The sequence below is a fragment of the Hyla sarda genome, chromosome 4, assembly GCF_029499605.1.
Source record: "Hyla sarda isolate aHylSar1 chromosome 4, aHylSar1.hap1, whole genome shotgun sequence".
In the NCBI taxonomy this organism is placed as follows: domain Eukaryota; kingdom Metazoa; phylum Chordata; class Amphibia; order Anura; family Hylidae; genus Hyla; species Hyla sarda.
The window spans coordinates 68,315,817-68,333,497 of record NC_079192.1 but is presented as its reverse complement, the minus strand read 5'-3'; the positions used below and the strand labels follow the sequence as shown (position 1 = coordinate 68,333,497).

Sequence of the window (17,681 nt, the reverse complement as noted above, 5' to 3'; positions counted from 1 at the left end):
ACAAAACTAACGTTATTATTAGGCCGTTGTGGAAATGACTAGAGATGAGCGAACTTACAGTAAATTCGATTCGTCACGAACTTCTCGGCTCGGCAGTTGATGACTTTTCCTGCATAAATTAGTTCAGCTTTCAGGTGCTCCGGTGGGCTGGAAAAGGTGGATACAGTCCTAGGAGACTCTTTCCTAGGACTGTATCCACCTTTTCCAGTCCACCGGAGCACCTGAAAGCTGAACTCATTTATGCAGGATAAGTCATCAACTGCCGAGCCGAGAAGTTCGTGACGAATTGAATTTACTGTAAGTTCGCTCATCTCTAGAAATGAGCCCCAATTCGATCCCTGATCTTAGAAGTAGTTACTACAGTAATGGTCTCCAACCACATAGCCTCCAGCTGTGACACTACAACTCCCAGAATGCCCGGTCCACTTCATTACACTGTAATGGAAAGGCTGTCAGAGCACGATGGGAGTTATAGTGTCACAATTCAGGTTGGAGGACACCGCCGTTCACCGATCTCGGAAGTAGTTACTACACTAGAGCTCTCCAACAAGTGTCCCTCAACACAGACAGGACGCACCATGGTGGTCTCCAATCAGAAGGTTGTCAGGGCATGCTGAGAGTTGTAGTTTCACAACACAGGATGGAGGCCATCACAGTGCACTGATCTAAGGGTACGAACACATTTAGTCTCTGACCCTGTTAATCGTATCTATTGGCATCCCGCCAAAAACAGGATGCTGAGGTACACTTAACGGGGGCAGCAGACCCCAATTACTTTTATGGTCGAATGGCGTCGCCTAGTGACTGCTTACAAGACGTAGGCGCTATTTCAAAAGTGTGGCGGAGGCTCGTGATGTCACAGCCATGCCCCCTCAATGCAAGTCTATGGGAGGGGGCATGATGGCCGTCACGCCCCCTCCCATAGACTTGCATTGAGGGGGCGTGGCCGTGACGTCAAAAGCCTCCGCCGCTGCACCCGAAGCTCTAAACGAACGCTGGGTGCAGCACAGAGGTCACGGTGGTCCCCAGTGGCGGGACCCCCGCAATCAGACATCTTATCCCCATATAAGATGTCTAGGGGTGGAGTACCCCTTTAAAATAGCGGAAACATCCCGAACTGAGGCTGTCCGGACATCCTGGGAGTTGTAGTTTTGCAACAGCTGGAGGCACCCTGGTTGGAAAACACTGGTGTAGTAACTACTTATGAGATCAGTTGACTGCAGTCATCTTCAACATGTGTTGTAGAACTATTAATCCCAGCATGCCCTGACAGCCTTCTGATTTATACTGTACGGCGGTGATGCAACACTGGTTGGAGACCACTAGTGTAGTGACTTCTGAGATCAGTGGACTGTGGGGGTCTCTCAGAAGTAGTTGCTATACTAGTGGTCACCAAGCTTTGTCTCTCCATTATGTGTGAAACCATAACTCCCAGCATGCCTTGATAGCTTTCCAGTTATAGTGTACTCCGGTGGTGTAGGCAGGTCATGCTGGGAGTTGTAGTTTCTTAAAGTAGACTGGAGACGAACTCAGTACACTATAATCAGAAGGCTGTCAGAGCATGCTGGGAGTTATAGTTTTACTAAGACTGAAGAGACACGGCTTGGAGATAATTAGTGTAGTAACTACTTCTTGGGTTATGAAAACACTAAGTTCCTGCCCCCCGTTAATCATATTTGACGGCGTCCCACCAAAATTGAGTTGCTCACTTATACTGTTAACGGGAGCAGTGGACCCAATGAGTCACCCCTAGTGAATCAGTTCGGGACGATTCCACTATTTTAAAGGGGTACTCCGCCCCTAGACATCGTATCCCCTATTTAAAGGATGGGGGATAAGATGTCTGATTGCGGGGGTCCCGCCTCTGTGCAGAGCTTCGGGTGCAGCGGCGTAGGCTCGTGACGTCACGGCCATGCCCCCTCAATGCAAGTCTATGGGAGGGGGCGTGACGGCAGTCACGCCCCCTCCCATAGACTTGCATTGAGGGGGCATGGCCGTGACGTCACCATTGGGGCACAACCGGTACGTCACCAGCCTCCACCCCGCATCGCCAGTCATCCGGCATGGAGCGAAGTTTGGGACCCCTATGGATAGGGGATAAGATGTCTAGGGGCGGAGTACCCCTTTAATAGAACTCATGACTGGGGCTGTTGTGCTTTTGAAATAGCGCCTACGTCCTGTAAGCAGTCACTAGGCGATGCCATTCGACCATAAAGTAATTGGGGTCTGCTGCTCCCGTTAAGTGTACCTCAGCATCCTGTTTTTGGCGGGATGCCGACGGATACGATTAACAGGGTCAGAAACGAAATGTGTTCGTACCCTTAGATGAGTGCACTGTGATGGCCTCCATTCTGTGTTGTGAAACTACAACTCTCAGCATGCCCTGACAACCTTCTGATAGGACGTACCATGGTGGTCTCCAGTCTGTGTTGAGGGACACTGGTTGGAGAGCTCCAGTGTAGTAACACTAATGGACATTGGACAGGTGAGTAGTGTTTTGGTTGTCGGCAGTGAGTTTAGAGCAATTACTCACAACCAGGGTGCCTCCAGCTGTTGCAAAACTACAACTCCCAGCATGCCCAGACAGCCGAAGGCTGTCTGGGCATACTGGGAGTTGTAGTTTTGCAACAGCTGGAGGCACCTTGGTTGGGAAACACTGGTTTAGAGACTGGAGCCATTACTAACATGAGAGAGAGAGAAGCCAACTGAACCAACCAATTTTGGGTTTATAGTGGCCGCCAGACTCTCCCCAGACAGATCAGGTGTGTTGAATTTCAATGGCCTATTTTATTTTATTTTATTTTTTTTTGTCTGGCAGCGCACATTTGCGCCCAGCCAAGTCTGACTGTGGCTATTATAAGAGAGGCGCCACTTATCTCTAAGGCCTTGGTCTCAAAATTGTGGACCTCCAGCTGTTTCAAAAAAAATTCTCCCTGAATTCTTGGACGGGTCATATACACTGCTCAAAAAAAATAAAGGGAACACTAAGATAACACATCCTAGATCTGAATGAATGAACTAATCGTATAAAATACTTTCGTCTTTACATAGTAGAATGTGCTGACAACAAAATCACACAAAAATTATCAATGGAAATCAAATGTATCAACCCATGGAGGTCTGGATATGGAGTCACACTCAAAATCTAAGTGGAAAACCCCACTACAGGCTGATCCAACTTTCATGTAATGTCCCTTTCACACTAAAGTTTCACCATTAAAAGACCCGTTATAAACTTCCATTAGAAAAGCCTTAAAAACGGATGTTACAAAATCCCATTAAAGTCTATGGGACTTTTTGATTATCCGTTGTGACCCGTTATGACGGAAGTTGTGACGGGAGAAATAACCGCACATGCACAAATTTTTCTTACGTCACAAGAAACGGGTAAATTAGCGGCCGTTATTTTTAACATTGAAGTCCATGGCAAACGGATGAACCTCTATATCATCCGTTTGCACCTGGTTATTACTTCTGAGCATGCTCAGAAGAGGTGACATCAGCAGACTCCTGCAGTGCTGAAGGACTACTACTACTCCCATCATGGAACAGACTTGTTTCCATGATGGGAGTAGTAATTCCCCGGCTGTCGGAGTCTGCCGGTGGCTGGGGAGGCTACATTGGTGTTTGCACTACAACTCCCATCATGGAACAGACTCTGTTTCATGATGGGGGTTGTATTACAGGAGCTGAGGAATTGATCGCACTGGGTCTCACTTCTGAGACCTGATGCGATAAGAAGTTATTAAACGGGAGTGGGCGGTATGCTGCGCTCCCCTGCAATGTACAATGTATTTTCTTTCATTTTTAAATTCCCCGCCGGGAGCCCTGAATGGCCGGTACGGAGGAGCCATTCAGGGCTCCTGGTGGGGTTTTTAAACTTCATTGTGCCTTACTGTATAATCACTTTCCCCCTTAAGTATATTCATTTTAAAAATGAAAGTAAATACATTGCAGGGGAGCGGAGCATGCCACCTTCTCCCCTGTTTAATAACTTCTAATCGCATGCGATCATTCCCTGAGCCCCTATACTACATCTCCCATCATGGAACAGAGTCACAAATGACTGACACGGAGAAAAGAGAGAACACTAATGGCTGTGACTCAGGGAGAAGGGACACTAATAACTAACTGATCCTATGGCATCATGTAACGTTACATAAGGTGTGGCATCCTGGCTTCTAAGGCTATGTTTACACAATGGAATTTCTGTGCTGAATTCTGCACAGATGTTCTGCAGCAGCAGAGTCCCATTGATTTCAGTGAGATTCTGCTGTACTGTTCACATGGCAGAACTTTCGCTCAAGAAACATCTTCCGGCATCTACAGAAAGAATAGTCATTTCTATCCTTTCTGCCATCTTTGAGACAGCGCATCTCCAATCGGTCCTAGCGTTGGTGAAATGTCCGCACGGAAGTGTTTCGTTTGACAATCCACCATGTGAACATAGCCTAACTTTTTTTTTTTTTTTGTATTTTTTTATTTTGCTTTTGCTGTCTCCAAGATTTATAACAAATTTGTTAAGCCGTGCTCTAAGACAGTTGTAACCAAGGGCAACGTGGCAAAGTAAAGGAACATTTGGGATTAGTGTCTGTGTATTTTTATGTAGAGAGATGGATATCAAACAGAACATTTTCAGAAACGCTTGTATTTTGGAAACCATTTTTAATTGACGTCATCTGTCTGGTTGCAGCTCCCCGACCTGTACACTTTTAGTCGGTTTTCTGCAATAGATAACATATTTTCATGATGGTGTCAGCAGTTTCCATGAGGAGCTTCAGGGGTGACAACAATGACTCCTCTGTATGATCACAACTTACAACCAACCATTGCACCCGAATTGTGGCGTCTTGTCGATCTGTACACGGCGCTTCCTTTATTACATGGGACACAATCATTACTAATGTTGTATGAATGGCAGGACAGGATACTCCAGCACTTTAACACCTTAAAGGCCATCTGCAGCCGAAAACAATTTATCCCCTATCCTCAGGATAGGGGATAAGTGTTTGATCACGGGGGGTCCGATCGATGGGACCCCGCGATCTCCTGCATGGGGCTGCGGCTCTGCCGTGCAGGAAGCATGCCATTACACCTCCTCCATGTAGTTCTATGGGAGAGGCGCGGAGGCAGCGTTCATGCCTCCCCTCCTCTCCCATAGAACTGTATGGGGAGGGGGGTGTAACCGTCGACCTCTCTAGGTTGACATTATGCGCTCTCACTTGGTGCTCATGCGGGGGCCCTGTTCAGGAGATTGCCGGGGGGGGGGGGGGGTGTCTTGATGACACAGCCAATTTATTAGGGGTGAGGCTTCTAAATTGTTTTTAAAACAAAAAAAAATGTTTTTACACTTTGTCTTACACTTTTTAAGTCCCCATACAGGACTATTATATGCAAACACATGCTGCTTTGGTCAGTTCCTAAAATGGACAGAGATGTCAGCAGAGAGCACTGTGCTCGTGATGTCAGCAGAGAGCACTGTGTTCCAAAAAGAAAAGAATTTCCTCTGTAGTATTCAGCAGCTAATAATTACTGGAAGGATTAAGATTTTTTTAATTGAAGTCACTTACAAATCTGTTTAACTTTCTGGCACCAGTTGAGATATATATAATCTATCTCATCTCCATTTATTGGACTAATGATCGACCAATATCGTTTTTTTAGGGCCGATACGATAATCTGTGGAGGTTAAGGCCGATAGCCGATAACTTATACCAATATTCCGGTATAAGTTATCGGCTATTTCAGCACAACCCCAACCCCCCGCACCGCCCCGGCCAGAGACCACCGCCACTGCCCCATTGCCTCCCCCATCCCCGGTTTTATAATTATCTGTTCCCGGGGTCCGCGCTACTTCTGGCTCCGGCGGCGTCCTGAGCTGTCACTGTGCGCACTGAAGGTGATGTTGCGTTGAGGACGTCACTCGTCATTGCGCAGCGCACAGCGTAACGCAGGACGCAGCAGGAGCCTGAAGTAGCGCGGACAACGGGAACAGGGAATTATAAAACCGGGGATAGGGGAGGCTATGGGGCAGCGGCGGCGGTCTCTGGCCGGGGCGGTGGGGCATTATCGGATTATCGGCAAGGTAATTGCCGATAACGTCCAAAATCGTGAATATCGGCCAAACCGATAATTGGTCGATCCCTAGATTGGTCCCCCTCGTATTATATGTGGGGGTGCCGATTGGTTACAACAGACATTGTTTAATATTAGCCCATCTCATTGCGCACTGTTATTTTGCTATCGAAAATGGAGCTTGCCCATAATAAATTTGGCGCGCCCATTGCTAGCTGTCTACCTATCACCTGTGTGCTCTTGCGTTTATTTTTATTTTTTGACATTTAGTTGTTCTATTATTCTCGTTAACATATTGGTTATTATTAGCTCATCTCAGCTGTCTTTTTGGCAGCGCCCCCTTCTATTCGGCATGGAGACAATCCGGTTATCTGTTCTCTGCACGGTTATCGCTCTGCCCTTTCGTATTGTGATGACTGATACAAGCAAAACGTGCTATAAAAAAAACTTTGATAAGCCGTGCGCAGTATGGCGGAGCATTGTACACATGCCTGACTGTGCAGCGCTCATAGTGTCTCCTCTGGTCGTGACAGATGCTATTGCTGCACGGTCTCTCTATGGCAGAACTGATGCACCCGCTTCTTTAGTTATGCAGGAATCTGCCCTTCATTGTAGGAAAGGATTAACGTGCAAGGTGATGTACGAGCAGAGGAGATTGGCAGCGTTTCAGCCATTGAGAGTAAATTTATGATCAAAGTCATGCAAAAATCTTGCAGGGCTTTTATTATTTTGTCTCTAGTTCTGACCCTCTTTTCAGTGGTCTCCAAACTGTGGACCTCCAGCTGTTGCAAAACTACAACTCCCAGCATGCCCGGACAGCCAATGGCTGTCCGGGCATGCTGGGGGTTGTAGTTTTGCAACAGCTGGAGGAACACTGGAGATCACTGCTCTATTTTATCAATCAGACTGCAATCAAGCTTTATGAATCAGGTGGCTCAGGATGAACATTGCAGCTACACAGGTAAAGACAGAATTTCAATGGCAAGTTGAGTAATTTTCTAAAAACAAGTATTACTTCTGGTTGCAGGTTACAGAACCCTATAGCGGCCTGGTCCGGGAAGAGATGAACATCATCCAGGGGGCCCTAGAGCTGCGAACCAAAACGGTGGCGGATGTGATGACCAGGGTGGAGGACTGCTTTATGCTGCGCAACGACGCCATTTTAGACTTTAACACCATGTCCAGTATCATGGAGAGCGGCTACACCCGTATCCCGGTGTACGAGAACGAGCTGTCCAACATTGTGGACATCCTGTACATCAAGGACCTGGCCTTTGTGGATCCTGACGACTGCACCCCCCTGAGCACCATCACGCGGTTCTACAGTCACCCGGTCCATTTTGTGTTCAGTGACACCAAGCTGGACGCTGTGCTGGAGGAGTTCAAGAAGGGTAGGAATCTGCTGAAAAGTAAACTGAACGGGGGAGATTTATCAAAACCTGTGTAGAGGAAGAGTGGTGCAGTTGCCCATAGCAACCAATCAGATTGCTTCTTTTTTTATAGGCCTCTTTAAAAATGAAAGCAGCAAGCTGGTTGCTATGGGCAACTGGGCAACTTTTCTTCAATGTGTATCTTTCTGAAGTTAAAGGCTATGGACACCTTTTGACTAAGTTTATTTATATATATTTTTTTTAATGTATGTTTAGTTAGGCTACCTCTGGTAGGAGGCTCTGGAGATTCCGTTTAGGGCCTAAAAACAGACCCAGATGGTCCACTGTATGACTGATACCAACTGACTTTAATGGGGTCCATCGGGTCAGGTCCCCGACTGGTGAAAAAAACCTAAAACTGCTTGCTACATATTTCGAATGGAGCCTCCAACATAGACGTGAAAACAGCCGTAGTAATTATTTTGAGTTAAAACATTGCAGGAATACTGCCATAGGTTCTCCTCTCTGCCTACACAACCGGTTTGATCTCCCCCGTGCAGACTATGGGTCCTGTCCCCTCTTTGTACAACCTATTCTTGGGCCCTGCTGCTATCCTTAAATGGGTACTCGGTGTTTGGAAGAAACTGTTCTGAACGTTGGCGCCGGCAGCTCGTAACGTCATAGCCCTGCCCCCCTCACGTCACGCCCCGCCCCCTCAATGCAAGTCGATGGGAGGGGGCGTGACGGCTGTCACGCCCCCTCCCATAGACTTGCATTGAGGGGGCGGGGCGTGATGGCATGAGAGGTTGGGGCTATGACGTCACGAGCTCCCGGCTCCAGCGTTCGGAACAGTTCCAAACGCTGAGCAGCGGAGTACCCCTTTAACATTGAGAGAATGGAGGGGCAGTGCAGGACGACATATGAGAGCAGCAGCACAGTTCCATGTGTGAAGAGGTTGCACAGGCTCTGCACGATAAGAAGCTGTCATCAGTTTCATTGTTCCAGAACCATAAGTCATTGGGGTGGTCCCCTGCCCCACAAGCCTTAAAGGGGTTGCCCAGTGGAATTTTGTAACTTTCTTTTATCACCAGGCTGTCTGAAAAAAACACTTTTACGCACTTTCCTCAGCTCCCTCGTTGCTCTAGTAAGTAGGCGTCTTCTCCACAGCTGGTCGCTCTGCTTTCCCTCAAGCTGCAGAGCATAGCGTCTACACCCGGGGTAACTGACAATACCGCACACCAACCACTGGCCGGGGTGGGATACCGCAGTGGCCTGTGATTGGTGGAGCAGCGCTGTGGCGTCATGTCTACAGCTCCAGCTGGCTCCTGTGAAGCAGAGACCGGCTGGAGATGGGGCGTCCTGACCCCAAAGCTACGAGGGAGTAGAAAAGGGGGAGCTAAAGTGTTTTTTTTTTTTTTTCCTTTTTTAAGGCAGCCTGTGGACAAATCAAATCACAAAATTCAACTGGACAACCCCTTTATTGGTGGATCTCTGCTGTACTGAAACAGGGAGAGATCAAGGCTGGTGGTGTGGGGAGAAGCCACTGAGCACAACCCTTCCGCCAATGACTTATGTTTCAGGCAGCATGAAAGTGATGACAGGGTCTTTATTTAAAAGCATGTATGGTTAAAGAAAACTTCTAAAATATCAGAATAGTTTCAGAAGCTTTTATTACTGTGTAATTTGGCTGTTAGGCCCCACCTCACTTTTCTCTAGTTATCACAGCTGTACTGTATATACTGCTATCAATGGGGTAGGTGATAAATATTAATTGTTTAACCCTCTAGATGCTGCTTTCAAGAGCAACCGGGTTTCGGTCCTGTCATGATATAGGGCCTGGAGTCTTAGACGCAGGGACCACATGGGGGCCGCCTCCTAACCCCGGATGTTAGGGTTAACCTGTTGCTAAGGTACTTCAGGTATCTGGGCAGAATAAAGTTAGATGGTGATTGGTTAGTATCCCTTTGGCGGGAAGTTTCTATGTTTTATAAATATACCTTCTTCTTGTGAAGGGGTGTCAAGCACAGAAGAGGACCCCCACCCTCCCTTCCCTTAGTTTATGCTATTCTGTCACGGTCCTATAAAATAAAATGGGTGTCACGCAGCCTTGCTGGGCGGACAGTAATTTTGAGCTGGATAGTATTAAACTATTTACTTATAATGGTTTGCATTTATATATTATGCGTTTAAAGTTATTTATTATTGGATTATTTAAGAGTAAATAAATAGGACTGTGGCCTTTTCAATCCACTAAGGCTGCTGTCACACTATAAAAATTCATCCGTTACAAACAGACGTCAGAAAAGCCCTGTTAAACGGCCGTTAAGCAATCCCATTCAAGTCTATGGGATTTTATTACCCGTTATGACCCGTTATAGTCTGTCATGAATAACGGCCGTTAGTTGTGACGGGAGAAATAACGGCACATGCAATAATTTTTCTTCCGTCCCAAGAAACGGGTAAATTAACGCCCATTATTTTTAACATTGAAGTCTATGGCAAACGGATGAGCATTTATGTCATCCATTTGCACCTGGTTTATAATATCCGTTATTACTTCTGAGCATGCTCAGAAGAGGGGACATCAGCAGACTCCTGCAGTGCTGAGGGACTACTACTACTCCCGTCATGGAATAGACTTGTTTCCATGATGGGAGTAGTAGTTCCACGGCTGCGCAAGTCTGCTGGTGGCTGGGGGGGGGCTTCATTGTTTGTACTACTACTCCCATCATGGAACAGAGTCTGTTACATGATGGGGGTTGTAGTACAGTGGCTGAGGGATTGATTGCACCGGGTCTCAGAAGGTCTCAGGGGAGCGGGCGGCAAGCTCACAACCCTGCGTTGTAACAGTGTGTTGTACTTTCATTTTTGAATCCCCCGCGGGGAGCCCTGAATGGCCGGTACTGAGGAGCCAATCAGGACTCTCAGCGGGAGATTTAAAAATGAACATTGTGAGTAGCAGGGGGCCATATCTATATTAAAAGCGCTTTGGGGGGCAAGATATATAGCACTGCAGGGGGGGAGGACAGACATATAGCCTATATAATATGCCCCCTGCAGCGCATATATATATATATATCCCCTGCCGACGCATTAATAAATATACTCCCTGCCGGCGCAAGTACAATGTATCCCCGCCAGCGCATGTATATGTACCTTTGCAGCATCTATATACATATGTCACCGCTGCGCTATGAATGAAAAGCATTCTAGTAGTAGCCGGCCGATGCTGATATAAATACTTTTCATTCATAGCGCAGCGCCGACACATGCATATAGAAGCACTGTGGGGGGGGGATAACGCTATGTGTCTGCACCCCCCCAGCGCTTCTATATACATATACCCCTGCAGCGCTATGAATAAAAACTATTGCTATTAGCAGCGCATAGTGCCAGCAGACATTAATTAATGCGCCGGCGGGGGTATAAATTTATTAATGCGCTGCAGGGGGCATATTATAAATGCGCTGGGGGGCTAGATATATAGGCTATATGTCTTCCCCCCCCCCCCCCCCCCCCTGCAGTGCTATATATCTTTCCCCCCAAAGCGCTTTTAATATAGATATGGCCCCCTGCTACTCCCAATGTTCATTTTTAAATCTCCCACTGAGAGCCTGAATGGCTCCTGGGTACTGATCATTCAGGGGGGGGAATTCAAAAATGAAAGTTAAAACACACGATACATCGGAGGGTTGCGGAGCATGCCACCCGTTCCCCTGCTTAATACCTTCGGATTGCATCGGGTGTCAGAAGTGAGACCCGGTGCGATCAATCCCTCAGCCCCTGTACTACAACCCCCATCATGGAACAGAGTCTGTTCCATGATGGGAGTAGTAGTAGTCCCGGCGGTGGGAGTCTGTAGGCAGAGGTGTTACAGCCATACATGAGGGATGTTGTAACGGGTCTTAACGGATGAATATTTATTCAGCCATTAGCACCTGTTATTTCATCCTTTTTATTATACATACATTTTCACACAGAAAATGGACATTTAATAACGGATGAATGCTCATAGTCTGAAAGCAGCCTAATTAGTCTGGCCTCATTATTTATTTTATTATTTTCCGGGGTTGGGAGTAGAGATGAGCGAACCTACAGTAAATTTGATTTGTCACAAACTTCTCGGCTCGGCAGTTGATGACTTTTCCTGCATAAATTAGTTCAGCTTTCAGGTGCTCCCGTGGGCTGGAAAAGGTGGATACAGTCCTAGGAGACTCTTTCCTAGGACTGTATCCACCTTTTCCAGCCCACCGGAGCACCTGAAAGCTGAACTAATTTATGCAGGAAAAGTCATCAACTGCCGAGCCAATAAGTTTGTGACGAATTGAATTTACTGTAAGTTCGCTCATCTCTAGTTGGGAGGCTAGGCTCCCATGTTTTGAAACCAGGGGCCTTTAGAAGATCTCTGTGACCATCATGTTCCATCTCCTGTTACAGCCTGACAGAAAAGACAGTGCAAAGGAGTTCAAAAGCATTGCAGTGTACTGTACGTGTAATTGAATGACAAACCCCCTAAAAAAAATTTTATTAAAATATATATATATATATATATATATATATATATATATATATATATATATATATATAATGAAAATATAAAGAAAAAAAAATCTATATAATAACTATAATAATATTTGGGGGGGGGGGGGGTGTAAGGAGCCTTTACATACAGTTATAGGGGTCAGAATATGGCAAAAAGTAATGCAACATATGTATTATTGATAGAAAATAAAAAAATTGGTGTTGTAAGCATACTGGCACACACATCCCTAAAAACCTGATATCTCTAGCCCTCCCATAGACAATGAGGGGAGCGTGTGCTGACCCACCTTACCAATATGGAGTGAATAGGGAATACATTTTTGGGGCTGGAATTTCTCTTTAAAATGTGTTTTATCACATTAAATTTTGCAGTTTTATTTTTCCCCCCCAAAATAATTCTTCCTTTTCTTCTACAGTACATCACACAGTAAAATAAAAGATGCCATTAAAAACCACTATTAGGGTGGGTTCACACCACGATTTTGCTATACGGTTTCGGCATACGGTTCCATAAAAATAAATAAAAAATGTATGCAACCGTACAGAAAACCGTGCCCATAGACTTCCCATTCAAAACCGTATGCACCATAATGTATACGGTTGTCTCAGATTTTCAAACCATACGGTTAAAAAAAAAAATTATTAAAAATTAATTCCGTACAGAGAACTGTAGCCTACCACTGTTTTTGGTCCGGGTGAAAAACCGTATTAAACCGTATACGTTTTTTTAAAACATGGGAGTCATTTGGAACCGTACAGAATCGTATGTGCGTACGGTTCCATCCGGTTTGCACCATATGGTTTTTGGCTTTGCACATTTTTTTTTTCTTGGAATTTCAATCAAACAAGTGAAACTTTATTCATAATGGAGTGAAAAGTTAAAAACTTATGCGCTTTTTTAATTATAAAATGGATGCAACTGGACATAATTTTTCAACCGTATACAGATAAAAATGTGTACACACAGTTTAGTCAGGTTTTGAGGAATCCGTTTTTTTTTTTTAAATCAATAACCTAATACAGGAACTGTATTCCAAAAACATGGTGTGAACCCAGCCTTAGTCTAGAAAATAAATAATTTAAATAATAATTTTAATTTAAATAATTTTTAATAATTTAAAAATAAAAGCCCTTTGCATGGGAAGAGGTTAAATTCCCCAAAGCGTTCTCTCTCTTCTAGCACATCTGGGGATTCAATGGCTTTGGATATACTGAATGAGATGGTATACTCCAAGTCAGTGATTCTTTTTCCAGGGTCCGTATAATTCATCCTAACATCTGTCAGCTCTGTATGTTATATAAGACTTACACAAAGGCAAGACGGATGCAGTAATAATACATTGTACGGGTTTCGTTTGATGCAAGAGACTTAACCTTGTGAACGCACATCCACCCCTTACCCACCCTTCAAGGTCCAAAAGTCATGTCTCCCTGTATCCATGAAGGGCACTGCAGAGATGTGCCAGCCCGGCGATTACCCTTCATTGCGTAATTACCTGCTTGGCACTCACAGCCTGGTTTATTCCATATACACTGCGCTCATTGTGTAGCTGGGAATATTGCACAATTGTCATTGTAATTATCGGTGTATTAAGTTCTCATAATAACTAGATATTGCAAGATGTTGATGGGAAAATTTTTACGTACCTGTATGTGGGGGTTTGTGCCATCCACCAACTGGTGACGAGGGTGTGGGCCGTGGTCTGCGGGCACATAGAAGACTTGGGTGGTCCGTGTTTACGTTGGCAGCTGGGTTGAGCCAAGGTATTTTGATGTTACTGTGCCATTACATCAGTGTGTTGCTTGTTTTACAAATACTTACAGTGGTCCCTCAAGTTACAATATTAAAGGGTACCTTTCATCAAAAAAACTTTGGATATAATATAGATTAATTTATGCAGAATAACTTTCCAATAATATGTTATTAAAAAATATGCTTCTTTCTATTTAATTTTCCACTTTGAAAAAAATGACCACTAGGTGTCTCCCTACCAGTCTATAAAAAAAAAATAGGACTGGTAGGGAGACACCTAGTGGTCATTGTACGTTGAGATCATAGCTCTATGGAAACCTGGTAATTGGTTCTGAAGCCACCAAATTATCATCCAAAAATAGGAAAAAGTGAGGATTAAAGAAAAATAAGTACATAGCTAATATAGATAAAGCAAATCCTTACATATAAAGGTAAGAAAGATCTGCTGGGAGCTGTAAATCACTGTCTATGTAAATCACTGTCTATTTATCAAGCGGGGAGCCTCCAGCTGTTGCAAAACTACAACTCCCAGCATGCCCGGACAGCCTTTGGCTGTCCGGGCATGCTGGGAGTTGTAGTTTTGCAACAGCTGGAGGCACCCTGCTTGGGAAACACTGGTCTTTGTAGAGGACAGGAGCTTATTCTGGGTACAGTACACGCAATCTCCCAAAAAAGAACCATGGAGTCGCCCTCATTTGGTGTCCAAAGGTAACACTGGCACAGGTAAAGTGTACAGAACAGGTAATACCTCCCTGTACTGTAGGGGGCACTACCAGACATCAGTCAGTGCATACGCTTCAGTAATACAGAGGTTTTACCAGTAAATTGCCAATTCTGATTGGTCAGTTCTTCCGGCCATTGACAAGTTTCACAGATCTGGACTGTCTGTACATTGTATGTTGAGTCTGGTTTCAACTTACAATTGTCTTTTCTGGACCATTGTATGTTGAAACTATTGTATGTTGAGGCCATTGTAAATTGAGGGATCACTGTATTTTGTTTTCTTTCTATTTATTCTCTGAAGGAAAGTCCCACTTGGCCATTGTGCAGAAGGTGAACAGTGAAGGAGAAGGAGACCCGTTCTATGAAGTGATGGGGCTGGTTACCCTGGAAGATGTCATTGAAGAAATCATCAAATCAGAGATTCTGGATGAGTCTGATCTTTATAGTAAGTGCTTACCTGCCAACTGTGAGGGGTCTTTTACTTTTTTGGTAGTGGCATGTTTACACTGCAAAATCCACACCAAATCTGCAAATTATCCACACGATTTGGTGTGGATTTTTGTGCTGAAATACTGTGGATTTTAAATTATTATTATTTTTTTATCTGCCAAAGTTAGATGTGAATTATAACGTGAAAAATATGATTTATGATACGAATATATATGTACCGTATATACTCGAGTATAAGCCAACCCGAATATAAGCTGAGGCCCCTAATTTTACCCCCAAAAAACAGGAAAAGTTATTGACTCGACTATAAACCTAGGGTGGGAAATAAATCATCCCCCCATGTAATCATCCAGACCCTCATCATCCCCCCCCCCCCTTCATCATCACCCCCTGTCAAGCCCTTCATCAGTGGTCTTCAACCTGCGGACCTCCAGATGTTGCAAAACTACAACTCCCAGCATGCCCGGACAGCCATTGATTGTCGAGGCATGCTGGGAGTTGTAGTTTTGAAACCTCTGGAGGTCCGCAGGTTGAAGACCACTGCGGCCTTTGTCATCATCCAGCGCGCGCCCCCCCCCCCCTTTTTGTTTTGTACTCTCCTCCCCTCCGCGGGACGTTAGGGGGAGCTGGTCCGGGCCATCTATGCTGTAGGGACCGTCCGGTGGGGATGGTTAGTCGTTGTGGGCTGTCCATCTTCACCGGGTGGGCCTCTTCTTCGCGCTTCGGCCCTGACCCCGGAGTAGTGACGTTGCCTTGACGACGACGCACAGGGACGTTGCGCATGAACGTCCCTGTGCGTCGTCGTCAAGGCAACGTCACTACTCCGGGCCGCAGTGGTCATCACTGACAAAGGCCGCAGTGGTCTTCAACCTGCGGACCTCCAGAGGTTTCAAAACTACAACACCCAGCATGCCCGGACAGCCAATGGCTGTCTGGGCTTGCTGGGAGTTGTAGTTTTGCAACATCTGGAGGTCCGCAGGTTAAAGACCACTAAAAGGGATTGACAGGCAGAGAGTTCACTCGAGTATAAGCTGAGGGGGGCATTTTCAGCACGAAAAATCGTGCTGAAAAACTCTGCTTATACTAGAGTATATACGGTTTACTACTTTGCATCAATGTATCCGGTAGGGTTTTTCTAGAGCTCCTGAATAGAGGTTCCTTAGTGCTTCTTCTGAATTAAACAGAATTGCACTTGTGTGACACTGCTCTATTCACAAGGGGCACTCGGAAAATGCCATTCTTAAAGGGGTACTCCACTGCCTTAGTGTTCGGAACATTTTGTTGTGAACGCTTGGACCGTGACATCGTGGCTGCGCCCTTTGTGATGTCACGCCACGCCCGCTCAATGCAAGTCTATAGGACTCCATAGACATTTAGGGGGAGTGGCTTGACGTCTCGAGGGGCGTGGCCATGACGTCACGACCCCCGATGCCCACTCCAAGAGTTCTAAATGAACGCAGGATGCTGCACAGAGATTGCGGGGGTCCCAGCGGCAGAACCCCAGCGATCAGACAGCTTATCCCTTATCCTTTGGAAAGGGGATAAGATGTGTAAGGGCGGAGTACCCCTTTAAAGATTGTTGTCCCAGCAGTCAGATCCCTAGTGATCCTATCCTGTGAAAAGGTTAGAAATGATTGTAGTGAGAAACCCCTTTTTATTTGCCAAATGCTGATCATTCATCATGAGGCTACATTAGTGGTGGTCTGGTCACTGGAGCAGAGTGGCCCCTCTACACTATACCTAATAATGTAGCTTAGCCCCCCCCATGATCTGGGTGATGACCCTGGTGTGAGCTGTGGGGTGCTCATGTAAATTGTCACTCATTTCCAGAAATCAATGACAAGAGGTTGACATAAGGCCTCCTAGACCTGCATGTGTTTTTTCTTGTTCAAGAGAGAGTTATTTTAAGGTTTCATTGAAAGGGCGTTAATTTTGTGGGCAATAGTGACTAAAGCAGAATGGAATTAGTCGCCTGTGAGTCGCATATTATGGAAGGGGAGGAAATCGTCTGTTTTCTGGGTAGTGGAGCAGACACTGTAAGGTAACATGATTCTTCTTTTATTAAAGTTCATAATGACATAGCAGATTTATGAAATGGACAAGTCTCTTCTGTGTTTTTACTACATACAGTAGAGCTCATTGTCTGGCTCCAGGTTGTGACAATTCTGGTTATATTGTAGTTGGTGCTGACTACTCTCCCTTAACCCCTTAAGGACGCAGGGTTTTTCTGTTTTTTGCATTTTCATTTTTTCCTCATCACCTTCTGAAACCCTTTCCCTCAAAACCCTCATAACCCTTTCAATTTTGCACATAAAATTCCATATGATGGCTTATTTTTTTGTGCCACCAATTCTACTTTGCAGTGACATTAGTCATTTTACCAAAAAATCCACGGCGAAACGGGAAAAAAATTCATTGTGCGACAAAATTGAAGAAAAAATGTCATTTTGTAAATTTTGAGGGCTTCTGTTTCTACACAGTACATTTTTCGGTAAAAATGACACCTTATCTTTATTCTGTAGGTCCATACGGTTAAAATGATACCCTACTTATATAGGTTTGATTTTGTCGTACTGAGGAAAAAATCATAACTATATGCAGGAAAATGTATACGTTAAAAATTCTCATCTTCTGACCCCTATAACTTTTTTTTTATTTTTCCGCGTACGGGCCAGTATGAGGGCTAATTTTTTGCACTGTGTTTTGAAGTTTTTATTGTGTATTTGTGTATTGATCGCTTTTTATAAATTTTTTCATGATATAAAAAG

At 45.0% G+C, this 17,681-nt stretch overlaps 1 protein-coding gene across 1 annotated transcript in view; it reads left to right on the top strand.

Annotated features, from left to right (window-relative positions):
- Positions 1-17,681, top strand: part of CNNM4 (cyclin and CBS domain divalent metal cation transport mediator 4) — a 59,768-nt gene that overhangs the window by 2,236 nt on the left and 39,851 nt on the right. The window contains exons 2-3 of the mRNA XM_056571343.1: positions 7,103-7,466; positions 14,765-14,908. Coding sequence (XP_056427318.1) covers positions 7,103-7,466; positions 14,765-14,908 — 508 coding nt within the window. The remainder of the gene's footprint in view (positions 1-7,102; positions 7,467-14,764; positions 14,909-17,681) is intronic.